This window comes from Dipodomys spectabilis, unplaced genomic scaffold, assembly GCF_019054845.1.
Source record: "Dipodomys spectabilis isolate Male_0828 unplaced genomic scaffold, ASM1905484v1 ptg000188l, whole genome shotgun sequence".
NCBI classification, from domain to species: domain Eukaryota; kingdom Metazoa; phylum Chordata; class Mammalia; order Rodentia; family Heteromyidae; genus Dipodomys; species Dipodomys spectabilis.
The window spans coordinates 3,376,606-3,403,529 of NW_024870865.1; the positions used below are offsets into that span (position 1 = coordinate 3,376,606).

General features: G+C 48.8%; 1 protein-coding gene across 1 annotated transcript; it reads right to left on the reverse strand.

Annotated features, from left to right (window-relative positions):
- Positions 1-16: 16 nt before the first annotated feature.
- Positions 17-25,980, reverse strand: Exosc10 (exosome component 10). Its single transcript, XM_042695747.1, has 25 exons — positions 25,863-25,980; positions 25,010-25,146; positions 22,471-22,594; positions 20,952-21,056; positions 20,502-20,667; positions 18,820-18,934; positions 18,070-18,145; positions 17,739-17,849; positions 16,949-17,092; positions 16,368-16,558; positions 15,197-15,353; positions 14,789-14,937; positions 14,575-14,625; positions 13,645-13,756; positions 9,722-9,772; positions 9,533-9,611; positions 9,346-9,443; positions 6,417-6,512; positions 6,164-6,238; positions 4,476-4,563; positions 3,562-3,635; positions 1,542-1,710; positions 1,034-1,095; positions 461-537; positions 17-136 (listed from the first exon to the last, which is right to left on the reverse strand). The coding sequence occupies exons 1-25, from the start codon at positions 25,971-25,973 to the stop codon at positions 106-108; spliced, it is 2,649 nt and encodes an 882-aa protein (XP_042551681.1). The 5' UTR covers positions 25,974-25,980; the 3' UTR covers positions 17-105.
- Between the last annotated feature and the right edge of the window lie 944 nt (positions 25,981-26,924).

A 26,924-nucleotide genomic window follows, 5' to 3' on the forward strand; every position in this document is an offset into this window, starting at 1 on the left:
GACACCTTTCTTCTGGTAGGAATTAGTTTTACTGGTTTAAAAACAAGTCTGTACAAAATGGCAGCGGTGGGCAGAGCTGTCCTGGGGCTCGGGGCTCCTCCGTCACTATCTCTTTGGCCAGTTGTACCGGAAGCCTCTGCAGAGACAGTGGGGAGTCAGTCACCTCTGCATGCTGCTGTACAGAGCTCAGTAAAGCAGAACAGAGGAGTTTGCTCAAGGCTCTGGGAGGGCTGAGCAGACTGAGTCTGAAGGCAGTGATCCCCTAAACCATGCCATACCTCCCGCTTCACACTGTTCTAGCATGAGGATTTCATACTGTTCATGAACATTCATTCTTCAACAATGGCGACCACGCATGCCTACTGGTTTTTCTCACAATCCCAAAGCTGCTCAGCTGCAGTCTACCAGGGTGCAGAGCAGGGTGGGCTTTCCCATGGGTGCCCTGGCTACCACCACATACCTGTCTGATTTTCCAGTTGGAAAGGACATGCTTTTGTTTCCCATTGATTGCTTAACTTTCTTGGCTGCAATACATTTCTGAAAAGCAAGCAGAACCATTTAAACTGGATGACACTGTCTGGACACATGGAAAAGCAGCGCTGAGCTCCCGCAGCCAGGCATCTGGGCACGTGGAAAGGCAAGGGTGCGATGAGGACCAGAGGCCCCATCAGCCCTGACTGGCCAGGTGCCAGGGGGAAGACCCAGGCCACGCCAGCGATAGAACTGCTTTCAGCCTCTGGCCAGAATTCCCAAGCAGCAAACAGAAAAGTGGCCTTTAAGACGGCTTTCCTGGACTGCTGGGTGGCCAATGTGCTGTCTACACCTGGGAGGAAATGAGTGAGAGGAGAGTCACAAAGGAGGATTCCTAGACCCAGCTTCTCAGCCAAGGAAGGGATCAAAAGCAACCTACGTGGAGAAGTGGATCAAGTGGTAGATGCCAAGCACCTGAGTTCAACCTTTTTTTTTTGTTTCCTGCCAAGAAACAAACAAAAAAACCTTCCAAGCCCAGCTAGATGCTGCAGACCTTCCTTACCTTGCCAGACCCTGCGGGCTTGTTTGGGTCAAACTGGGAGGAAGGCTTGCATTTGCTGTCTCCTGCAGGAAGAGCCAAGAGGTGGTGATCAATCACTGAGCTGACAAATCTCCCTGGGTGCCAGGCCAGGGGGCTGTCCAGGGGGCAAGCTCTGAACACATTTGTGCCCTGGTCATCAGGAGCAGGAGTGTGCTTGTGCAACAAGCAGTGGGATGCTGGCAACAGTGATGGGCTCCGTACAGAGCTCCAGTGGCATGGCCCCACCTTGCTTCCCAAGCCTCCTAGGCTGCCTGGGTCCAGAAGTGTCTGCAGTCAGGGGCACCATGTACAGCCCTGTAGCACCCACGCCATTCTCCCTTCTGTGTGGGGGCAGGGGCACCCTGCTAAGCCAGAGCTAGTTCTGGGGCACTGTGGACTTCTGTTCCTGCCTCTGACTGGTACAGTATCTGCGAGTGAGCCTGCAGCAGCTGGCACAGCCAGGCGTCTTGGCCTAGGGGCCAGGCCTCACCAGCAAAAGCCTTGAAGTCCGACTGGCTGTAGTCGTAGGGAGTGAAGGTGCTGGGTGCTGGGTCTGGGCCCTTGAGCTTCTTGGCGGTTTTGAGTCGTTTCTTCTCCTGTCTCTGCTCTGTGGTCCTGGTGTCACCAGTGGTTCTCTCCCTCTTCTTAGCGTTTTCCAGCTGCAGGGGGAGGACATGCAAGGAGGGAGGCAGGGACCATGTGAGTGAAGTGGGGAGGCCACACCTCCAGATAAACAATTCATCCACAGCACGGAGGCGATGATTTCAGCTCCTTCTGCATTTTAGGGGCTTTGCGTGTATATATATATATGTATGTATGTATGTATGTATGTATATACATGAGGTATCTTAGGAAAGGACCCCATTCTAAATCACAAATCACTTATGCTTCAGCTACGTCTAGGCCACAAAGCCTAAGCTGTGTCTATTCAACATTTTTTCTTATTCATCAGTCCTGGGACTTGAATTCTGGCCTGGGTGCAGTTCCTGAGCCTCTCTGTGCTTAAGGAGATCACACTACCATTTGGGCTACAGTGCCACTTCTGGCCTTTTCTGTTTATGTGGTGCTGAGGAATTGAACCCAGGGCTTCATGCATGCTAGGCAAGCACTCTACCACTAAGCCACATTCCCAGTCCTATACAGTATTTTTTAAAAGTAATGTTGTACATGAAATAAGGTTTCAAAGTGTGGAGTTTTCTACTTGTGTCAGTGCTCACAAAGTGTTGGGATGTTGGAGCACTTAGGCTTTTGGCTATCAAGACCCTAAATGGAGGTGCAACCTTGACTGCCTGGGGCCTAGCTGCTTCAGATGTAGGGAGATGAGCTGGCTGCCAGTGGCTGCCAGCTGCAATTCTAGCTACTGGGAAGGCTGAGATCCAGAAGATTGCAATTCAAAGCCAACCTGGACAGAAAAATGTTTTAACTTTCTAAGAAGAACCAGCAAGCCCAGCACCTGTGGCTCCTGTCTGTAACCCTAGGTACTCAGGAGGCTGAAATATGAGACACTTGGTTTGAACATAGCCTAAGAAGACAACTCATCAAGATTATTATGTGATTAAGCAGCAAAAGCTGGAACTGGAGCTATGAATCAGGTGCTAGAGAGCCAGCTATGTGCTAAAAAGCGGAGCAAGAATGTGAGGTCCTGAGTTCAAGCCCTGGTACTGGAAAAAAACAACCAAAAAAGCCCCAGCAGCATAAAGCTAGACAAGATGTGGCTCAAGTGGTAGAACACCAACCTAGCAAACAAGCCAAAAAAGCATGGCCCTGAGTTTAAAAGCAGTATTGGCAAAAAAGAAAAAAAAACATTTTGAAGGTGGAGATGGGGCGGAGCCATGGCCTGTGCCAGCTGGAGCAGGTTTTTCTTTTTTTGTACTGGGCTTGAACTCAGGGCCTCCTGCTCATGCTCAGCTTTCTTGCTCATGGCTGGCACTCTGCCACTTGAGCCGTACCTGGAGCAGATATTTTTCTTTTTCCCTTTTTTTGGCTGGTGCTAGGGCATGAACTCTGGGCCTGGGCACTGTCCCTGAGGTTCTTTTGCTACCATGTTAGCCACAGTGCAATTCCTGGCTTTTTCTGAGTGGTTTATTGGAGAGGAGTCTCATGGACTTCACCGCCCAGGCTGGATTCAAACCACAATCCTCAAATCTCAGCCTCCAGAGTCGCTAGGATTCCAGGTGTGAGCCACTGGCACCCGGCTCTGAAGCAGGTTTCTAACTGGACAATGGACAACTTAAGAGGAGCAGGGGTTAAGGAGAGAACTCCAGAGGCTGAGGGCAACAAGAACCAAGTGTTGCTTCAATGCCTGTTCCTGTTGTGTGGCAGTCAAGTGTTGCTGGGTTCACCACACACAGAAAAGACGTCCTCTGGGGGAACCGCCGGGGAAATGAGGCGAGCACTGAGGGACAAGCCAGGGCAAACTGGAGCAAGGCCAAGGACAATGTGAGGGACAGGGCAGATCCTCCTGAGCCAGCCAAGGGGACGCTCAGCCAGGACCCAGCATCCATACATACCACAGTCTGCTGTCGCACAGAGATGGCCTGCTCTGCTGTGGCTCTGTACTCTTCTTTCGCCTGTTCCTGGGCCGCTGCAAGACACAGGGTTTGTGGAGTTGCTGCTCAATCCCCAGCCTGCCTGCACCCACCCCTGGCACCCCATATTGACATGCATGCTTCAGGGGCTCTGTCCTGCCTGTCCTCAATCTGGGAGCCACACCAGGTCCCGCTCAGCCTCCCTGCCACCACTCTGAGGATGGCGGGCAGGTGTCCCAGCCCTGTGTCAGGGACCAGGACCCAAGTCTCCTCCCCACCCAACCAGCTCCCAGACCACCTCCCTCGGATGCGGATACCCCATCCTCCCGCTGCTCAGGACAGGCCGTGTGCAGCCAGCTCTATGCTGCCCTCCAGTGTGTTCCCCTGGGCTCTGGTCCTATCTCCAGACCAGGCTCTCCCCCTTGTAATTCATCAGTTCTCTACACAACAGAGAGATGGCCTGGAGATAATGAGTTCAGGTCCCCAACTCAGTAAAGGCAGTCCTCACACAGGCCTGGCCTGCTCTTTTCCCCACCCCCTTTCCATTCAGTCCCTAGGCCACCTTGCCACATCTTGGGACCCCAGCTAGGGCCTTGAGCCTCAGCCACCAGTGCAGATGTCTTCACGCAGCTGGCTGTGTCTCTGTCCAATGTCGTTTGTAAGACCGTCACTCCCACCCATGCCAGTCTTCACCAGAGCGCACTTAAGCACGCCCCACCCCTCTTTCCAAGTATTACCGCCTGCTTCGGGGCTCTGCCTGCCATTCCCCAGAAGGCAAGCTCCCCAGGGCTAGGGTAGGCTGTGCTGCGTACTGCTGTGTCTGGCACTGCTGAATGGCTCAATCAACAACATGCGCCAGGCCGCCCTTCTGCACACACGCAAGAATGGCACATTACCTGTCTGCTCAGCTGCCTTCTTCTTGGCAGTGTCTTTAGATTCTTTTCGGACCTGGGCCTGCTTGGCAAGCTTCCAACGGTTGCTGATCTAAAATTAGAAAGCACAGGATCATGTCCTCCATAGCTGCTGGGCATGGTGGTGATGGTGGGAAACAACTTACACACACACACACACCATGCCCACGTGCATACATGCGCAAGCCCTCAGTTCCAGCTTCTGGCTGGTTTGGTTTATAAGTGCTTGTAGAGAAGGATACAGTACCAGGGTGCCCAAGCCATGGGTAAAGGCTTCCACATGTAGTATCTCATCCAACCCCCTCTGGACCCTGGGACAAAGGTGTCACCATCAGCCCGAGCTGGTGACTCATGCCTGTAATCCTTAGCTACTCAGGAGGCTGAGATCTGAGGATCTCAATTCAAAGCCAGCCTGGGCAGGAAAGTCCGTGAGACTCTTATCTCCAATTAACCACCAGAAAACTGGAAGTGGTGCTGTGGCTCAAGTGGTAGAGTGCTCGCCTTGAGATGGAAAGCCCAGAGTTCAAGCCCAGGACTGACAAAAAAAAAGGGGGGCGGGCAGGAAGGTGGCTCGGTAGAGTGCTTGCCTTGCATGCATGAGGCCCTGGATTCGACTCCTAGCACCACATAAGCAGAAAAAGCCGGAGGTGGCACTGGGGCTCAAGTGCTAGAGCGCTAGCCTTGAGCCCAAGAGCTGAGAGACAGCGCCCAGGCCCAGAGTTCAGGCCCCATGACTGAAGGAAAAAAAAAAAAAGGTATCACCACCATCACCTTGCCCTTAGAGGGGAGGAGACAAGTAGAGAAGGTCCAATAACTTGCCCAAGTGACAGGGCTGGTAACCAGGGACTCAGGGCAGGCCTCTTCCCCAGTCTTGCTTGCCTTTTATTTTTTGGGGGGTTGGGGGTGATCATGCTTGCAAAGCAGAGAAGCACTGCCACTTGAGCCACGGCCCCAGCTCCCATGCTTTTCTTTGCAGCCACCGTGGCAAGCGAGCAGAGTAAAGGATGGACAGATTGTTCCGCACACCATAAGCGGCCGGCAAAGACAAACCACACTTCTCAGATCAGCACGGAGCCAAGGCCCGTCAAGGCATCGTATCACCATGGCAGGACATGCTGCTGGGCGGAGGGAAGCTTCCAGGCAAGCTGCCCCCCTGGCACACAGCCTGGCACAGGGCCTGGCACAGGGCCCGCACCAGGGGAGAGCAGGTCTTAGTTGTTGTGCTAACTAACAACTTAGCAAGGAACGTAAGACTGTTTCCAAACTTGAGCTGTCATTTTAAGAGCTTTAAAGAGACATCAAACCATTATCTCTGTCCTGTATCACATAATAAAAGTTAAGTTAATAAAAAGTAAACTATTTTTGTGGTTCTGGATTTGAACCCAGGTCCTTATACATGCTAGACAAGTACCCCGCACATCCTGAGCCCTGCCCCAGCCTTAATAAAGCCTCTTTCTCAGAGGTTCCTGAGTGGGGTAGGAAGCCCACTGTGGAGTTCTTCCCCTAGTCTAGAAGCAATGCTTAGGAGGAAGGGGCCTTTGTGTCCACTTTTGCGGGTCTGTAAGGATCTGAAGCCCACCACTCAGAGCCTGCTGAGGACAGAAACCTGGTCCAATCTTTCAGCACCCTTCCCTTAAAAAGCCAGTCTTGGGACAAGTGGCAAATCCACTTACTTCATAGATTTTTGAGGATGGGTCAAACTTGGCGGTCTGGGAGATGTGGGCCCGGTGTTCCAGTGATGGCAGGAACTGCGGAGGAAACAGCAAATGCAGAGAGATGGCACCTGGACCCAGGCGGGGGCAAGCACATGGGCCTGGGTGGGTACTGAGGCTGCTGTGGGCCCATGGCTCAAGATGAAGGTCACACTGGCCTCCAGCTCCTCTTCCTGAAAGACTGCAGCCCCCCAGCCTCGCGCAGACTACTCACCATCCTAAACGGGTTTTCAAAGGATTCCATTATGTTCTGTGCCTTTTTCTGGGCAACTGTCAATGGAGTCTTTCCATTTTCCTCAGCACTAGGTTCCTGCAGGGAAAGATGAAAGCCCCTCATTTGTAAAATTATTACCATGGACAATATGACATCAGAATGCAAGCAAGACAGTAGCGGTACTTCAATAACAGTGGCTCTGTTTCTCAAGCTCTCCTGGGCTCAAACAATTCAGTAGTAGTGAAACAACATTTGTTGTTGTTGTTGGTTGTGGGGCTTGAACTCAGGGCCTGAGCACTGTTCCTGAGCTTGTCAGCTCAAGACTAGTGCTCTACCACTTTGAGCTACAGCATCACTGCCAATTTTCTGGAGTTAATTGATGAGTCTCATGAACCTTCTTAAGACAGATCTCAGCCTCCTGAGTAGCCAGGATTACAGGCATGAGCCACTGACACCTGGCCCAACATTTTCTTTTTTTAAACAATATTTAATTAAGGAATTCTCACTATGTTCTCATCATCCTGCAGCCTCTTACTGAGGCTTGAAAGGTCATGTGTCTCATGGCTACAGGAGAACAAGGACTTAAACCCTGGTCCACTCTGCCACAAGAGCCTGATATCAGAATTATAGACCTGGATGGACAATCAGAAAAATGACGCAACAAAGCTGCTTCATAAACCTGTGTTATCTTTTTACTCTGCACCCAAGTTTGCCGGCAACAGAGGAGAGGGAAACTACAGTCTCCTTCAGACTGAACTGCCCTCCCCTCAAGGCGGCCTGAAGTCTACACTGGCTGCAGCTGCAGTCACCTTCACAGCTTCTGCTAACACTGAGGTCAGGTGAGCTTCCTAGACTGTTTTCTCATGAATTGCCAAAGCATGACCCCAGCAGATTTATGTAATTCAGTTTTAAAAAGAAAGTAATGGGGGGGCTGGGAAGGTGGCTCAGTGGTAGAGTGCTCGTATTGCATGCATGAGGCCCTGGGTTCAATTCCTCAGCACCACATAAGCAGAAAAAGTCAGAAGTGATGCTGTGGCTCAAGAAGTAGAGCGCCAGCCTTGAGCTGAAGAGCTGAGGGACAGCACCCAGGCCCAGAGTTCAGGCCCCACGACCGACAAACACAAAAAAAAGAAAAAGGAAGTTATGGGATTGGAGGAGAGACTAAGGTGATAAAGAGTAGCAGCCAATGCATCCATGTACCTCCTCCCCCCAAAAAAAACAAAAAACAAAAAACGCTGAGGGCAAGTGGCTCAAACCTGTAATCCTAGCTACTCAGGAGGCTGAGATCTGAGGATCATGGTTCAAAGCCAGCCGGTAGGAAAGTCCATGAGACTTGTTTTGTCAGTCATGGCCTTGAACTCTGGGCCTGGGCGCTGCCCCTCAGCTCTTCAGCTCAAGGCGAACATTCCACCACTTGAGCCACAGCGCCACTTGCGGTTTTCTGACGGTTTATTGAAGAATCTCAGGGACTTTCCTGCCCAGGCTGCTTTGAACCATGATTCTCAGATCTCAGCCTCCTGAGTAGCTAGGATTACAGGTGTAAGCCACTGGCACCCAGCTCCATGAAACTTTTTTTTTTTTTTTTGGCCCGGTCATGGGGCCTGAACTCTGGGCCTGGGCGCTGTCCCTCAGCTCTTCAGCTCAAGGCTAGCGCTCTACCACTTGAGCCACAGCACCACTTCCGGCTTTTTTTCTTTTTGCTTATGTGGTGCTGAAGAATCGAACCCAGGGCCTCAGGCATGCAAGGCAAGCACTCTACCACTGAGCCACCTTCCCAGCCCTCCATGAAACTTTTAACTCCAATTAACCACCAAAATGCTAGAAGTGGAGCCATGGTTCAAATGGTAGAACTCTAGCCTTGAGCACAAGAGTTCAGGATTAGCACCTAGGCTCTGAATTAAAACCCAGGACCAGCACCAAAACAAAACAAAAAAAGTTAAAACGACAGTGATATTTCATTTCCACTATGTTGTCCTAACATTCTGGTATGGAGACATCCTCTAACCAACTGCTGTTTGCACCATCTGAATATTTACTGAGCGTAGTACCTCTGATCCAACATGGATAGTGTTCTTGCTTCTCTTTCTCAGTTCTGACAATTACTAGTTTTTCCTTCTCCCCACACTGGTCTGCATAGTCAGAACTTTATCTGTGCACTTTCCTTTCCCTTGGTATTTTAGTATTTACCTGCGCTGACCCACCAGTGCAAGCATACACAGAACGGCTAGAGTGGCCACTGCTGTCACAAAAGGCTGGGTTACGGCCAACATGCTTTCCAGGAATGTGGCTCAGCTCAGGAAAGCTCCTTGGGTGGGGATCAAGAATGGACATACAGGGCTGGGAAGGTGGCTCAGTGGTAGAGCGCTTGCCTTGCATGCATGAGGCCCTAGGTTTGATTCCTCAGCACCACATAAGCAGAAAAAACCGGAAGTGGCGCTGTGGCTCAAGTGGTAGAGTGCTAGCCTGGAGATGAAGAGCTGAGGGACAGCACCCAGGCCCAGAGTTCAGGCCCCATGATGAGCAAAAAACAAAACAAAAAAATGGACATACAGCCTCAACTGGGACCACTGCAGCCTCTTCCAGGTCGAGCACCAAGGATCTGCCCTTAGAGCCTGTCCGTGTTCCTCACTCTAAGCAGCCACAGCACAGAAAGCTTATCACCTAAAAATGTACGTGTGGCCAGCGAGGTCTGACGTGTGTGGTCGTGAAGCTCAGTGGACATCCTGTGCATTCTGCCCCTGTTGGGCACCCTTGCTGGGCAACTTGTCCCACAGGGTTTCTTCACATAACGCTGAACAGAAGCCCCTGCCATGTGTGCACACGCATGACCAGTAGCTCATCTCTCCACACGGACACTCCAGGCAGGCTGTCTGCCAGAGCCCCCTGCCCTAGGCCACTGTGGTGCTCTCGTGGCTTTCCTGCTACTCACACTGAACAAGGAGATCACGGCTGTAGCAAGGAGGCATTTGGTGTCCAGCAAGGTCTCCTCGGCAAAGAGGCTCGCCTCTTTCTGAGCCGGTTCAGAACCTAGAGGCACAGAAGGAAGCAGAGTCAAACCCTGAGGGCTCTGAGTGCAGCAGCTGGCCCTGCCTGCCAGTCCAGAGGGCTCCGCTTACCGCCACACGGGGGGACCAGGTAGTTTTCTGGGGGGGCATGGGAGCAGTCATGAGGTCCAAAAAGAACATTCTCCAATCTCTGCAAGGAGAAGCAGAAGAGCACATGTGAACTTCGTAGGCAGGCCATCAGGTTTGTGTACACCAGCGTGATGCCCCTCCCACAGGTGCGACAGCAGGGCAATGACGTACCTCAGCACTGGGCAGTGCTCCACTCTTCTTCATCCCAGCTGCGGCTTCAGACTAAGGAGGAAGGAAGGGGCAATGCAGGAAAGCTGTGTGAACTCGGTGGCACGTGCTCCCCGGCAGACTCCTCCACAAGGCTCGCAGGGACCCAGATGTCTTTCCATCCTCACATCCCTTCAGTGCCTGGCACTGCCATTTTGTGGTGCTCAAGAATTCCTTGGTGGCCGAACACGGTGCCTCACGCCTGTAATCCCAGCTACTTGGGAGGCAGAGATTGGGAGGATTGCAGTTCAGGCCAGCAGGGCAAAACGTCAGTAAGATTCCACCTCAAAAAAACACACGCTGCGTATGGGGGCACGCCTCTAATTCCAGCTCTACTGGGAGGCTGTGGCAGAAGCATTGCAGTCAAAAGTTGGCCCCCAGCAAAAAGCGATAGATCTGCTAGCTGAATATTCACTAAAGCAAAGCACACTGGGGGCTTGGCTAAAGTGGTAGAGTGACTGCCGAGTTCAAATTCCAGTACCACCAAAACCAAACCACTTGGTATATAAGAGCAGAGCTCTTTATGAAGAGAGAGTGACCTGAGGGCTTCCAAGGAGCTCAGATGTTCCTCCCTCCCTCCCTTCCCTCCTTCTTTCCCAGTCTAGGACTTGAACTTGGTATCTGATACTTTCACTAACTGGCTCCTGCTATACCAACTGACCCATGCCTCTAACCCCGTCATTTTTTTTGGTGGCGGGGGGGGGGGGGGGGCGCCAGTGTTGACTGCACTGAACAGAGCTTCATGTATGCTAGCAAACACTGAGCTACATTCCCAGTCCAGAAATACATTTTGAAATACAACTGCAAAGGTTTTTATTCCTACTTCATTTTCAATTATTTTGCTTTTTGTCAGTTGCAGGGCTTGAACTCAGGGCCTGGGCACTATCCCTGAACTCTTTTTCTCAAGGCTAGTGCTCTTCTACTTTGAGCCAGAGCTCCACTTTTAGTTTGCAAGCAGTTAATTGGAGATAAATCTTATGATTTTTCCTGCCCAGGCTGGGCTGGCTTTGAACTGTGATCCTCAGATCTCAGCCTCCTGAGTAGCTAGGATTGCAGGTGACCAGCACCCAGCTTCCTTTTCAATTCTTTCTGGGCCAAAAATCTTCCAAAAATTATGAATATGATTGACCATATATTGATATATCACTGCTAAACCAACACATTTGAAATATTGTAATAAAACATAAAACCAAGCCCAGGGGCTGGGAAGGTGGCCCAGTGGTAGAGTGCTTGCCTTGTTTGCATGAGGCCCTGGGTTCAATTCCTCAGCACCATACAAGCAGAAAAAGCCAGAAGTGGCGCTGTGGCTCAAGTGGTGGAGTGCTAACCTTGAGCTGAAGAGCGAGAGACAGTGCCCAGGCCCAGAGTTCAGGCCCCACGACTGACAAAAAAACAAAAACAAACAAACCAAGGCCAATATGACGGTTAACACCACTATCCCAGGACTTGGGAGGTGGAGGCAGAGGAGTATGAGTTAGAAGGCCAGTCTGGCACACATGAGTTTGAGGCCAGTCTGGGCTACCTTGTGGGACTTAGTCTAAAATACAAAAACAATAAAATGCACAACCTATAAGCTTTAGTTTAGAATCTGGACATGATATTTATTTGTATCTCTCTTGAGGTAATAGCATTAAATTTAATCAGCTATAAATGCTAAAAACAACATGTTGCATTCTATGTAATGATAGTATATTTATTACTAAATGTGTATGTTGGGGCTGGGCAGGTGGCTCAGTGGTAGAGCGCTTGCCTTGCATGCATGAAGCCCTGGGTTCCACATAAGCAAAAAAGAAAAAAGCTGGAAGTGGCGCTGTGGTAGAGTGCTAGCCTTGAAGAGCTGAGGGACAGCGCCCAGGCCCAGAGTTCAGGACTCCCCCCCCCCCAAATGTGTATATTAATAGCACAGGCAACAAAATGGTAAATATTAAAATATTTTCAAAAAATTAAAAAAAAATCACAAATCAAGAAAACACTTCCGTGGCGCTGTGGCTCAGGTGGTAGAACGCTAGCTTTGAGCTAAAGAGCTGAGGGATAGTGCCCAGGCCCAGAGTTCAGGGCCCACGACCGGACCCAAAAACAAAAACAACAACAAAAAAGAAAACACTTCCTTTATTTTATGGAATGAAGTGTTTGCTCAATGACATAATGGAAAGTAAAATCAGTGAAGATCTTTAAATAAAAGGGAAAATCCCCAAGGGATTCCCACCTTCACCTACATTTGTCTAAGCCTCAGCGCCTCCCACCCAGATCAGCCTTTCTCAACTTCTCTTCTCTTGCAGGCCTCTCCTTCCTTCTCTTCCCTCTGAGGTTTGCATTTGGGTGAGTGGCCTTGCATCGCACCTCCACAGTAGCTGCTGTCCAGGTGATGCCTCTACAGTCCGGCTCACCTTGACACAGCTTCCTATCTCCCATTCCTAAGCTCTGTGTGTGTGTGTGCGCACATGCGCGTGCGTGTGTTCTGGGGCTCAAGGCTAGTGCTCTACCACTTGCCACAGCTCCACTTCTGCTTTTTTTTTTTTTGGTAGTTTATTAGAGATAAGACTCTCCTGGAGCCGGGCGCTGGTGGCTCACGCGCTGGTGGCTCACGCCTGTAATCCTAGCTACTCAGGAGTCTGAGATCTGAGGATCGCGGTTCAAAGCCAGCCCAGGCAGGAGAGACCGTGAGACTCCCATCTCCAATAAACCACCAGAAAACCGGAAGTGGTGCTGTAGCTCAAGTGGTAGAGCACTCGCCTTGAGCTGAAGAGCTGAGGGACAGTGCCCAGGCCCAGAGTTCAAGCCCCACGACCGACCAAAAAAAAAAAAAAAAAGACTCTCCTGGCTTTTCCTGCATAGGCTGGATTTGAACCATGATCTACAGATCTCAGACTCCTGAGTAGCTGGGATAACAGGCATGAGCCACCAGCACCTGGCCTCACTGGCCTTTTCTTCTGATTCTTTCTGTGTTTGCCTCAACCCTCTGTTAGGATGTGTTGGCAGTGTGATCACTTTATGCCAGATCACTGCTGGTTTCCAGGGTGAACTCTCTATCCCTGGATCCCTACTCCAACTCAATCCACTGGGTTAACTGATCCCAACAATTGGCTTGGCCACTAGATGTTACCTGCTCAAGTAAAGATCATAAAATAAGAAGGATGTTTTCTAGCTCCTCCCTACACTATTTTTTGTGCTGGTAGTGGAGCTTGACTTCTGGGCCTCGTGCTCTCACTTGACTTTTTCACCCAAGGCTGGTATCCCAACACTTGAGCCACACCTCCACTTTTGATTTTTGCGTACTTAACTGATCAAGCTGGCTTCAAACTATGATATTCAGCTAAAATTATAGGCGTGAGTCACTGGTGCTGCCAAATTTTACTTCTTGACTATCATACAGAATTGCAGGGGATGGGGTTATAACTTAGTGGTAGAGTGCGTCTGCCATGTGGAGGCTGACTTCAAACCAAGCCCTATACAGCAATGACAGCAACAAGCAGCAGCGTAACAGCAGCTAAATCCAGGAAGACCCACCCACAAAATTTCAAGTCCCAGGACTCCCTTCATTTTATTATTTGGTCGGTCGTGGGGCTTGAACTCTGGGCTTGGGCGCTGTCCCTCAGCTCTTCAGCCCAAGGCAAGCGCTCCACCACATGAGCTACAGTGCCACTTCCAGTTTTCTGGTGGTTTATTTGAGATAGGAGTCTCACGGTCTTTCCTGCCCGGGCTGGCTTTGAACTGTGATCCTCAGATCTCAGCCTCCTGAGTAGCTAGGATTACAGGTGTGAGCCACCAGTGCCCAGTTCCCTTCCTTTAGAAAGGAAGACATGAGCCCCAGTGGTCAGGTGCTAGCCAACAAAGAACAGGCCTGTTGGGTTGGGTGGCAGCCCTTGAAGAAATTGTCAATTTCTCACCTTGAGCAGGGGCATCTCCCGCGCCTGCTGGACTAAGAGATGCATCTCATTGATCTGCTGTCGGACAAGGGGTGGAACTGGGTTGCAGCAAGCTATGATGCCCTGAGGTTCCCTGAGGACAAGGAAGAACACACATAACTTATCAAAAAAGCAGCGCCTTTAAAAGGCTCCCAAGTAAGTGTAGGGACTGAGCAAAGCCAGAGGGCCATGGCCAAGCTGAGGACCATAAAATCAGATTGTGTCAGGGCAGCCTGGCCAGCTATGTGTATGCATGCTCCTTGCTGTAGCAAGCTCCACAAGGATTCCTGATTTGCAAGTGGAAAGAGGTAGAGATAAGCCCCTAGCATTGCTGAGCCTCAATTCTGCAGGGAATTAACATCAAGCTGTGGATTTGTATTTCTGTTTATACTTAATTAACATTATGCTGAGAATCATGAGACTGTAAAAGAGAAGAACTGCAGATGAAAGAAACAGACATTTTCTTTTTTGGTCAGTCATGGTGCTTGAACTCTGGGCCTGGGCGCTGTCCCTGAGCTCTTCAGCTCAAGGCAAACGCTCTACCACTTGAGCCACAGTGCCACTTCTGGTTTTCTGGTGGTTTACTAGAGATAAGAGTCTTACGGACATTTCCTGTCCGGGCTGGCTTTGAACCAAGATCCTCAGATCTCGGCCAACTGAGCACTAGGATTACAGGTGTGAGCCACTGGCACCTGGCTGACATTTTTACAGGTTCAGACTTACCCTGACCTGGACACGAGGCAAAACCCCTAAAACATCCCATTCAGACATTTTCCTTCTTATGTGGCAGCCCTTGGCAAGGACGCTGGATTCCCTGAACTTGCTACCTTCCAAGATGGAGCACTAGTCCTCCGAGTCAACGGAAGGCCTCTACTGATGAAGCAGAGCACACCACTCGGCTCCCACACTTACTTAGGCAGTTCTTCAGCTATCTTTAGCATCATATGGTTTGGCAATACATATCTGAAAGAAAAAAAAATACACAACAGCATCATATCAGATCCAGCTAACAAGTTCCACTAAATGCTACATAATGCGGCAGATAAACAGCCTTCACCACAAGAAAAGAGAAAAGAACAAAGGCCCTATTTCCCCTTAGCAGGGTGGCTCAATCCAGAAGTCTTACCCGTAGCTCTCATCCTCCCTACGAGCAGTTTTGTCCCTCCAGGAAAACAGCAGCTGAAAGGCGGCCAACTGCTGCGAGTTCAGATGCTTCTTCTGCTTCCGATATAGCTCAAGGTAGGACTCATCCGTGAAGAGGGGTTTGACAAATTTCTGCAAAATGTTAGGAAATATCAAGAGCCATGTGGCTGGGTTCACAGTCTAGTGCAGGGTGCTTGCCTAGCATGCATGAGGCCCAGGCAGAGTCTCAGCACTAAACAAATACAAAAACAACGTAACCAAAATTGTGCCCTGAGCTCTTCAAAATGTTTGGCTCTTGCATAAAGTAAGAACTAGAATCAGGCTGGGGTCCGTGTGGCTCTGACCACACTGTACCCTGAGTGTTAGGTCTGTGCGGCTGACAACATCATACCTTAAGGCACAGGTCCCTGCTCCGCTGCCACACCATTTGCAGCTGGGTGGGCTGGTCGTTGCCTCGCTCCCACAGTTCCAGCCTCATTTTGTCGTAAATGTAAAGCAGGTAATGAGTGTCGTCCCGGGCATAGTTGAGCATTTCTTCTGGCAGGGGGCTAGAGTTCCAAAACAGAGGATATGGCTTCCATGACTGCTCCTTTGCAGCGACCCTCCTGTCTACTCAGGGAGTGCATTCTGATTTCAAAGATTCTTTTTTTTTTGGTCGGTAGTAGGGCTTGAACTCTGGGCTTGGGCGCTATTCCTTAGCTCTTCAGCTCAAGGCAAGCGCTCTACCGCTTGAGCCTCAGTGCCACTTCTGGTTTTCTAGTGGTTTATTGGAGATAAGAGTCTTACGGACTATCCTGCCTGGGCTGGCTTTGAACCACGATCCTCAGATCTCAGCCTCCTGTGTAGCTAGGATTACAGGCGTGAGCCACCGGCGCCCGGCACAAAGATTCTTACTGCTCCCTCAAACATTCTTCTCTAGCCAATACCAGGGATACACCAGCATTCCCTGTACCTCAGTACGACAAACCTTCACCTCTTGGGCATATCTGTCTCATCTGTGAACTGGGGATGGGCGCAGCAATGTGGTGTGGCAGAGGACAGCATCCCTCAGCACACCACCTCTGCATGGCATGGACCCAAGGCCCAGTCACAGGAAGTGGTTTTCAGAGTACAAACTTCCTTCTTATATTTGGGCTTAATCATTTTCCTACTTAGAAGTTCTGGTGTGAGGGGAAGGGAAGAAAGGAAGGAGGACTTTCCTGTGTCAGCTGCAGGGCTGAGGAGGAAGCGGGCTGCCAGCAAGCACAGCCAAGTCCCTGCACCTTAGCCTCCTCTCACACCTCTGGGAAGACATCTCACACAACCACCCCCCCAGCTGCAGGCTGATATCAACTGGGCATGCCTTTTCAATCTCTATCTCTAAGAGGCAGTCTACTGCAAATTCCCCACTAGCATCCTAAAATGTCCCATTGTTCTGTACCACAGAACACATCTGGGGGCCCAACGCCATTCATGTCCAGTTCAAACACAGCTGAAGTCTGAACACGTGTCTCCAGGAATGAGGCCAATAAGCCTGCAGCTTTCCTCTGCCACCCACCATTCCTTATCATGCACAGACTGACCGGATCCTCCAGTCGGCTAGCTGGTACTGCTTGTTGGCCTCCACACCACAGTAGAGCCGCAGCAGGTGATCAAGTGAGTGTCGGCCTAGGTTGAGAAGGCGTGCTGCCTGGTGAGTGTCGAACATGTTCACCACATACAACCCGAAGTCTTTCTGCAGCCACTCGATGTCAGAGTCGGCACCGTGGAAGACCTACACACAAAAAACCGTGCATGCACCTCACACCAGCACAACTTACAGCTCTGTTATCAGATACTGGAACCAGAAGCCAGTGGGACTAAGATGTGCATAGTTTTAAATGTTACTATTAATCTGGGATGCAGCCTTAGTTTATAATCTTACTTGCATAGCGGTAAGGCTGAAGCTGCTTCCAGCCACTGACAAACACACTCTTCTACCTTGAGTGTCCTTAGTTTAAGCAATTCTGATGTTGTAGGCTCTTGCAGCAGGTATGAGAACAAAGCAGCTTAGCACACAGAACCTTAGGGTAGGAGCTGAGGCAATTCCTCCCAGAGTTGGAACTGCCCAGCAGGAAGCACTGCGGTCCTGCCTCACAGGTGGGAGCCATTGGTGCTGGCTCACCTTCACAATAGCTGGGTCCGTGAGGCTTTCGTTGAGAATGTACATGTCACTGCGGAGCTCCAGCGTGTCTATGATGAAGTCCTCCGTTCGGGTGGAAATTTGCATCAGGCAGGTCAGTCCTAGGAAGCTCCGGTAAGAGTGATGCTACACAGGGAGACCAAAGGAAGATTCTGTTATAGGCGGAACCCAAAGGCACAATGCCTCTAGTCATGTGAAATAGTACTTATTGAAATGAATTCCAGGAAATGGAAACAAGAGGTTAAAAAAAAAAAGTGCGCTGGTGGCTCAGGCCTGTAATCCTAGCTACTCAGGAGGTCGAGATCGGAGAATCATGGTTTGAAGCTAGCCCAGGAGAAGTCTCTATGAGACTCTTAGCTCTAATTAACCACTCAAAAACCAGAAGTGGCACTGTGCTTCAAAGTGGTAGATAGAGCATTAGCCTTGTGCAAAAAGAGCTCAGGGACAATGCCTGGGTTCAGAGTTCAGGCCTCATGACCCACAACAAAAATTAAATAAAAGTATGGTGCTAAAGTACACAGAAAGAGGCAAGAGTGGAAAAATGATTCTTTAGGCTTTCCTTTTCTTCTTTTCGTCTGGGGTTTGAATGGACCTTGTACGTGGTACACACATACCTACTGCGGAACTACCCTAGCCCTTCCTCTACTGATTTCAAAAAGCCAACTACAGAGCAAAACTACATGATGAGAGAGATTTAAATTATTGCTAATTTTACACTTCTTCAGTAGGTGAGCTCACAGAAAATATAAAAATTTAATTAATTAGAACATACCTCCAAGTCTACGGCAAATTCCTGACAATTTAGGAGCTTCTCATTGAGCTCCACGAGCTGGTCCAGGGAGGAAACAAAGCAGCAGGGTGTTTCTTCTACAGGTCTATATAACTGAATCAGGAAGGTGTATCAAGAAAGAGAGAGGAACATTAAAAATGACTCCCACTAAAATACAAAGTAAATTATGAGTCCAGGGAATGACCCAAAGTCACACCCCCTCCCCCGCCCCCGCGATCATCTGAGGGACATCAAGATTACATGAGGTCATGGTGTGACTGATTCTTCTTTCCATGCCATTCAAGACGCAGTGTAACTAAGGTGGGGAACTCACCTGTGGCTGTGGCTTCTGAAGCACAGAGTCTGGTGGAGTGAAGTGGTCCAGTTCATACTGATAAGGGTGTGCAAACCTGCATAAAAGAAACAAAACAAAAACTTGATGAATCCTGTAATTCCCAAAGAAACCAACTACTCTGATATAAAGTAAAAACAAATGGGAAAAGACCACTGTGACTATCTTCCCTTGATAAAAGCATGGTAACTACAAATAAATCAGAGGATCTTGATCATCCTTATAATATGATCATTAAAACACTAGTCATAGCCAGGTGCCGGTGGCTCATGCTGGTAATCCTAACTGCTCAGGAGGCTGAGATCTGAGGGTCACAGTTCAAAGCCAGCCCAGGCAGGAAAGTCCATGAGACTCTTATCTCCAATATACCACCAGAAAACCAGAAGTGGTGCGGTGGCTCAAGTGATAGAGCACTGGTTTTGAGTTGAAGAGCTCAGGGACAGTGCCCAACCCCAGAGTTGAAGCCCCATGACCACCCCCCCAACCTTAACAACAACACTCTAGTCTTTCATTTTGGGGGGGGGGGGGGGGGGGGGGAGAGGTACCAGTCCTGGGCTTGAACTTCGGGCCTGAGCATTGTCCCTGAGCTTTCTTTGCTCTCCAGCTTTTTGGTAGTTTATTGGATGATGAATATATAATTGGATGATGAACATATAATCCCTTGTGGGTTGGAATAACACAGGTCTCTGTTTGGTGCCGGTATGTAGGGGTTTGAACTCAAGCAACACTTACATGTCCTGCTCAACTTGCTGGGTTCGCTGCTGATGGATGAAATCTGCCAGGGCTGGGGGTACATCCAAGTCCTCAGGACGATCCTGGGGCCGTTCCCGCCTTTCTTTTGAGAGAGCTGGAGACCCAAATAAGACACAATCACACAGGCTGGTGCTGGGAAAACTGGGCAGCCACATGCAGAAACCTAAAAGTGGACCCCAGCCTATCACCATGCACCAACATCAACTCAAAATGGATTAAAGACCTTAACATTAAACCTGAATCTCTGAAACTACTACAGGACAGAGTAGGAGAGACACTTGAACTAATAGGCACAGGAAGGAACTTCCTGAACAGAGTCCCAGGGTCACAACAAGTTGGAGAGAGACTCGACAAATGGGACTACCTTAAAATAAAAAGCTTCTGCACAGCTAAATCTATCGCAACTAAGCTAGAAAGACAACCAACTAATTGGGAAAAAATATTTACCAGCAATATATCAGACAAGGGGTTAACATCCTGTATATACAGGGAACTCAAGAAACTAATCCCTCCCAAACCTAACAAACCAATTACTAAATGGGCAAGGGAACTAAAGAGGGACTTCTCAAATGAAGAAATAAAAATGGCAAAGAAACACATGAGGAAATGTTCATCATCATCCCTGGTGGTGAAGGAAATGCAAAGACAACCCTGAGATACCACCTTACCCCAGTCAGAATGTCCCACATCCACAAATCAGCCAACGACAAATGCTGGAGGGGATGTGGAGAAAGAGGAACCCTATTACACTGCTGGTGGGAATGTACACTTATACAACCACTTTGGAAAGCAGTCTGGAGGGTCCTTAGAAAGCTAAAGATTGACCTCCCTTACGACCCAGTCATACCACTTCTAGGCATCTACCCTGAACAACAGGAACCAATATACAAGGACACGTGCACCTCCATGTTTATTGCAGCACTGTTCGCAATAGCTAGGATATGGAAACAACCTAGGTGCCCCACCACAGATGAATGGATCCAAAAATTGTGGTATCTATACACAATGGAATATTATGCAGCCATTAGAAATGACAAAATAATGGCATTTGCAGGGAAATGGATGGAGCTAGAAGGAATCATGTTGAGCGAGGTAAGCCAAGAACGAAGAGACAAACGGTACATGGTCTCCCTGATAAGTGGATGCTAAATCCAAAAGGTTAGGTGATACGACAAAACTAACAGGACTTAAGAAACAAAGAACTCCCGCTCATCTGGTTGAACCACTACTAAATATCCCCATGCTGCTGATCACAAATATGGTATATAACATGTGAACACTGTTATATATTACAGACTGTGGTAGACAATTTGCTCCAGGGAAGTTAGAATGAACTTGTGACTTTGAAATTATGTAATCATTTAATCACAATCAAAAAAAAAAAAAAAAAGAACCTCGGGGAAGGGAGGGAGGGAGGGGATGGTAGGGGGAAAACAATGGAGGGGGTAACAATGTTCAAGAGGAAGTGTACTCATAACCTCACTCATGTAACTGTAACCCTCTGTATAGTAGCTTTACAATAAAAAAAAAAAAAAAAAAGACACCATCACACAGGGACTGGGACCTCTGTGTCTTTTCTAGTTCTGGAGGGGGAAGGTATCCTTTGCTGGTGGGGAGCAGAATTCCCTTGGATTGAAGGGAAGGCTCAAATGTTTACTCACCCTGAGGGAGGGGCTTCTGAGCATTAGGCTTGATGAAAATTTTAGGAAGAAACGGTGTGTTGGAATTGTCAATTTTCTCTCGAAACTTGAGCTGAGGTCGGATGATGTTTTTTGCATGAAGCAGTCGGAACGTTTCAGATTTTGTTTTTTTGCCATATTCTCCTGCCTAAGATCAATGCATAATACATGCTTTAGCACACAGTAGCTTGGTGAATTAGAAAAATAAGCTCCAACTCGTGTCTTCAGAGGAGACAAGAACATTCCATCAACCATACAATGTAAAGGTAATGAGTGCAATGTGGAAAAAGAAGGTGGAATTAGAGTGTGTCTGTTCCCAACAACAACTCAAAAGGACAGTGGCCAGTTCTGTGTTCATCAAGCTACAATTAGAATGAACAAAAGCCCAGCCATCAAGCTGACAGCAGGGGCTCTAGTTTTCCAAGGCCTCACCTTCCGGTTCCAGCTGGACACTATGGTTTTAGGCACTTGCAAGCCTGCAGGAAGGACAGGCTGCTGATGCTTATTCACGCCTGATGCTTCATCCAGCAAAATACCCTAACAATGAAAGAAGCAATAAGAATCTTTTCGAGGTTAAAAAAAGTTAATTACCTGACACTGTGATCACAGAATTATGACTACAGGAGTAATATACATATCAAAATATAATATACACTATAAACATAAATAGTTTTTGTCAGGGGCTGGGAAGGTGGCTCAGTGGTAGAGCGCATGCCTTGCATGCCAGAGGCCCTGGGTTCGATTCCTCAGCACCACATAAGCAAAAGAAAAAAGCCAGAAGTGGCGCTGTGGCTCAAGTGGTAGAGCGCTAGCCTTGAGCTGAAGAGCTGAGGGACAGCGCCCAGGCCCAGAGTTCAGGCCCCATGACTGGACCCAAAAAAAAAAAAAAAAAATAGTTTTTGTCAGTTCCTCGCGACTCTTGACTGACTTCCTTGTTAGCTCTAAATTGGACTGAAAATCCAAAATGACTTAGAAGCCTTTTAGATATAGGTGTGCAGGGTTGGAAGCAGAGTTTAGCAGCAGTGTTTGCCTAGCATTCAAGAAGCCCTGTCAAGGCAGATTTGGAACATGAGTCTGAACACTACTAGTAGCAGAAGCATAGCCAGGTTACAGCTGACTGGCATACAGGCCCGTAGAGAAGACCTCATGGGTCAGGCAAGATTTCAGTGTCCCAAAGACTGTCACAGGCTGCAGGTCAGGTTTATTTTGGATGACCTCTGTGTATTTCCATAATGTTTTGGTACAGAACTAGGCCTAAATGGATAGTATGCTAGGCAGAATAATATATAGCTTCCTACTACTCCTGTAGGTTCATGTGCTTGTTGACAGTGTGAGTAGTAAAAGCAGCAGAGACCTCCTCCCTCTCCCTCCCTCTCTCTCTCTCATCCTGGGACTTGAACTCTGGACTTGAACTCAGGGCCTAGGCTCTGTCCCTAAGCTTCTCTGTGCTCAAGGCTAGTGCTCTACCACTTGAGCCACAGTGCCACTCCTGGCTTTTTCTGTTTATGTGGTATTGAGGAATCAAACCCAGGGCTTCATGCATGCTAGGCAAGCACTCTACCACTAAGCCACATTTCCAGCCCAGGCCTCTTCTCTTGCAATACAAACAGGATCTGTGTATCTAGAAGATAAAAAGTGTAATCAGACTCATGAAAAACAGGCTTCCACAGTGGGGGGGGATTTTTCTCTTTTCTTTAGTGGTACTGGGGCTTGAACTCAGGGCCTTGGAATTATGAAACAAGTGCTCTTACCACTTGAGCCACATCTACAACCCCATTATATTTTGGACAACTGTAGTTGTTTTGAGTAAGAAAACGTTAACTCACCAGGGAAATATTCTTTCTGGTGGGAAAGGCTAAACTCATTTCATTTTCTAAAGTGCCTGGGTTTCTCGTGATGCACTAACTTGCGTCTCTTCACTTGTTAGTTGGGTGTGTGGTAGCATACTCACCACTCTCTCCAGAATCACGTCATTGGTATCCACTAGTAAGTCAAATTTGTCCTCCAATTCAGTCACTTTACTTCGATCCTTAATGTTACTACGACACCCATGGTACTGCATTACCCTACTCATGCTGAGGGGAAAAAACAAAACAAAAAAACTCAAGGTCAGATTGTATACTTTATTTCATCTGCTTACAGGCTGGGAGAATACTCAAGTGAGTTGACTCAGTTGATTTCTCACATTCTTTGATGAAACTAAAGAAATTTACAGACTTATACCAACCTTCGAGAAACAACACTTGGAGGGAGGGGATGAGGGTACAGCTCAGTAGCAGAGTATATGTGTAGCATGAACAACATCTAGGGTTCCATCCCCAGAATCAAATGACCAACCACCCAATAAATAAATACAGTCTGAGTGGTGTCCCAGGAGCTCATGCCTATAATCCTAGCTACTTAGGAGGTTGAGATCTGAGAACTGAGGTTTGAAACCATCCTGGGCAGACAAATCCTTAAGCCTCTTTTCTCCAATTAAGCATGTAAAAACTGGAAATAGAGGTGTGGCTCAAGTGGTAAAGCACCAGCCTTGAGCATAAGACCCAGAGTTTACAAAAAGCAAAAGCAAAAACAAAAAAACCACGGCCTGTATGTTAATGGCAAGGTTGAATGTAAATCTGAGTTATGATTTTAAAATGTAAAAACAACACATACACCCCCTCCACACACACCCAGTTGTGTGGCCTTGAACAATTCACTAGTCTTATCCAGACTTGTTTTCTTTTTGTCGGTCATGGGGCTTGAACTCTGGGCCTGGGCGCTGTCCCTCAGCTCTTCAGCTCAAGGCCAGCGCTCTACCACTTGAGCTACAGCGCCACTTCCGGTTTTCTGGTGGTTTATTGGAGATAGGAGTCTCACGGTCTCTCCTGCCCGGGCTGGCTTTGAACCTCGATCCTCAGATCTCAGCCTCCTGAGTAGCTAGGATTACAGGCGTGAGCCACCAGCGCCCGGCTGGACTTGTTTTCTTTATCTGTTAATTGTATAAAGAAATTATCCAAATAAAAACTTTTCTTTCTTTTTCTTTGGTTGGTTGTAGGGCTTGAACTCTGGGCTTGGACGCTGTCCCTCAGCTCTTCAGATCAAGGCTAGCACTCTACCTACTTGAGCCACAGGGCCACTTCCAGTTTTCTGAGTGGTTTATTGGAGATAAGAGTCTCACGGACTTTCTTGCCTGGATTGGCTTTGAACCATGATCCTCAGATCTCAGCCTCCTGAGTAGCTAGGATTACAGGTGTGAGCCACTCTGGCCCCGGCTCTTTTCTTTTTGTAGGTTTGAGTCCAGGACTTAAACTTGGTGTGCTTGAGCGCTCTACCAACTGAGCCATGCCTCCAACCCTGACAATGCTTCTTTAAATACTAAAAAAATATGATAGTATGTAAACAATATATGCTGCCTTCGTTGTTTTAATGTGTCAAATCTGGGAGCTTTTCTAATTAGTTACCACATAACAGTTAAAATCTGTTGTGTATTATCTGTCCTAATACACTTTCTTTTTTTTTTGTGCTGGTCTAGTGGCTTGATCTCAGGGTCTGGCCACTATCCCTGAGTTTTTTCGCTCAAAGCCACAGTTCCATTTCTGGCTTTTTGGCGGTTGAGATCCTCAGATCCCAGCCTCTGGAGCAGCTAGAATTACAAACATGAGCCACCAGTGACCTCATACACTTAAAAAAATTATTTTTGGTTATTATAAAGGTGATGTATGCTGGGCGCCGGTGGTTCACGCCTGTAATGCTAGCTACTGAGGAGGCTGAGATCTGAGGATCACAGTTCAAAGCCAGACCAGGCAGAAAAGTCCATGAGACTCTTTTTTTTTTTTTTTTGGTCGGCTGTGGGGCTTGAACTCTGGGCCTGGGCGCTGTCCTTCAGCTCTTCAGCTCATGGCGAGCGCTCTACCACTTGAGCTACAGCGCCACTTCCGGTTTTCTGGTGGTTTATTGGAGATAGGAGTCTCACGGTCTCTCCTGCCTGGGCTGGCTTTGAACCGCGATCCTCAGATCTCAGCCTCCTGAGTAGCTAGGATTACAGGTGTGAGCCACCAGCGCCCAGCTAAGTCCATGAGACTCATCTCCAACTAACCACTAGAAAAACGGAAGTGGTGCTGTGGCTCAAGCGTAGAGCAGTGGCCTTGAGCTGAAGAGTGCAGGGATAGTGCCCAAGCCCAGAGTTCAAGCCCCAAAACCGACCAAAATAAAAAAAAGTGATGTATAGAGGAGTTATAGTTTCATAATAAGGTAATAAGTACATTCCTTTCTGGACAATGTCACTCTTTCCCAGTTTTTACTAAAAAAGAGAGTACACTTTTTAAAAGTTAAACTAAAATTTTACTAAGTAGCATTTCTCTAATGAAAATATTTTATATCATTTTCACATTCTATTATTGTTTATAGCAAAAACATGTTTCAGGAGAGCAAATTTAGGCCAAATTAGCTTCCTTTTTATGTATGTTCACTTCTTTCACTAATATGGGGCAATGATATACAGTACTTACCACTGGAGCAACCTGTCTCCCTGTGTTTCACAAAATGCCTGGAAGCCAGGAAAACTTCGGTAAAAGTCATACTCATCGCCAAACTGTGGTAGGCCTCCAGAGGCCTTAGTGACCGCCACCACAGAGCTAAGAGCAAACTGTCAAAATCCAGAAAAGAAGGCACATATTTAAACATGGATCTCATTCATTCAGCAAATCGATTTTTTAAGGGTGGGGGGGAAAATCTATTTGCGTATATTGTTGGCTACATCAAGTGCTAAATACATCCAATCTACATCCATCCAACAAACATTCAGAGTGAGTCTACCTAAGTTCCATTCCGGGCCCCGAGGGTTCAATGGTGAACGCAAAACAAAGTTTGGAGCTAAAATTCTCTCTCTCCCCTTCACCCCCCGGCTTTTTATGCAAGTACTGGGGCTTGAACTCAGGGCCTGAGGGCTGTTAGCTTTTCTGCTCAAGGCTGGTGCTCTACCATTTGAGACATAGCTCCACTTCCAGCTTTTTTTCCTGCCCGGGCTGGCTCCGGAGCTTTGTAAGGTTATTTATGCACGAGGTTAAGACCTGGATCTACGTGTGTCCATGGTTAAAGCTGAAGAACAGAACCCGGTTTCTCCGAGCGGGTACAGAAGGCTGGGAGGGAGCCGGGGTGGCGGTCGGGCCAGGGTGCGGGGTTCCGGAGGACTGGTCGGCGGGGGCCCGGGCCGAGGCCCGGGAGGAGCCTGGGCGGCCGGGCCCCGCGAGCCCCGGAAGCCCCGGCCTGGTGGTGGCGCTGCGGCCGACCCCGCGAGGCCCCGGGCCGGCTTCCGGCCAGGACGGGCGGCCCCCGGAGCCCGCTGGGTCCCCGCAAACTCACCTTCACGAAGCTGTCTGCGTCCGGGAAGCCGGGCAGCACCATCTCCCCGTCGGAATCTGTCGCGCTGGTCGCCGACGAAGCTTGGGGATCCCGAGGGCTGGGAGGCGCCATCTTTCCAGTCCGCAGAGTTCGTCTCGCGAGAGCGCGCCGGCGCGGGTCCCGCGCAGCACGCATGCGCGCTGGGCGTCCTGGGGCGCCCGCGGGAAGGGGTGGGAGCGCGGAGAGCGGAGCGCTCTTCCCCACCCAGGGCCGTGCGGGATTAGCTGGGATTACCGGCGTGCCGCTGGGCGGGCCGGGTGGTTCCCGCCGGTAAGCCCCGCTACTCCCGGGGCTGAGATCTGGAGGAGGAGTCCCACGGCCGTCGGAGGTGTGGCTCACGCGGCAGAGTGCTGGCCTGGAGCCGGGGACGCTGACACGCGCAAGGGCGACTCCGCGCGGTCCCCGAGTCATCCACGCATCCTTCCTTCACACAGGTTACCGAAGCCACTCAGGACCGCAGGGTCAGACTGTTCTGCAGGACCTCCGTCGCGGCTCCTCTGCGTTTGGTATTTCATCACCACAAAGCTACACTTGGCTTAGACAAAACTTAAAATTTGTCATGCTAAGGAATCTGAACGACCTGATAGTCACCATTTTTTTTCCCTTCAGTGTACTCATTCTCTTGGTGTTATCTTCCGTAAAGATAACTTCACTGCAGGCATTTCATCTGGAACCAAGGACATTATGTTGATCCTTTTCTTTTTTTAGGATAGGTAATAGGTGATAATATAGGCTGTAGAGAATCTTAAGATAACTATGAGACCTTCCAGGTATATTAGAATTATTGTTATTATTGCCATTAGGATTTAAAATAATCTTTTTTGGGGGGGCAGTGCTGGGGATGAAACTCAGGTAGCAGTTAAGATGTAAGAGAAGGAAATACAATATGAAAGATGACCTTGTTCAAAGTACTGTGTACATCCATAGATGAATAGAATGAGCACAAGATCCTGTATATTAACATATCCTAATAAAAACTAGTGAAAGAAAAATATAACAGTGGGTAAAGAAACATAGGAGAGT

Coding starts and splice junctions, on each gene's coding strand:
- Exosc10 (XM_042695747.1), bottom strand. CDS start 25,973: ATGGCGCCTCCCAGCCCTCGGGATCCCCAAGCTTCGTCGGCGACCAGC. Junction 9,612..9,721: donor GAGCACTGCCCAGTGCTGAG/GTACGTCATTGC, acceptor TTCTCCTTGCAG/AGATTGGAGAATGTTCTTTT. Junction 3,636..4,475: donor GAAGGCAGCTGAGCAGACAG/GTAATGTGCCAT, acceptor TGTGTCTTGCAG/CGGCCCAGGAACAGGCGAAA.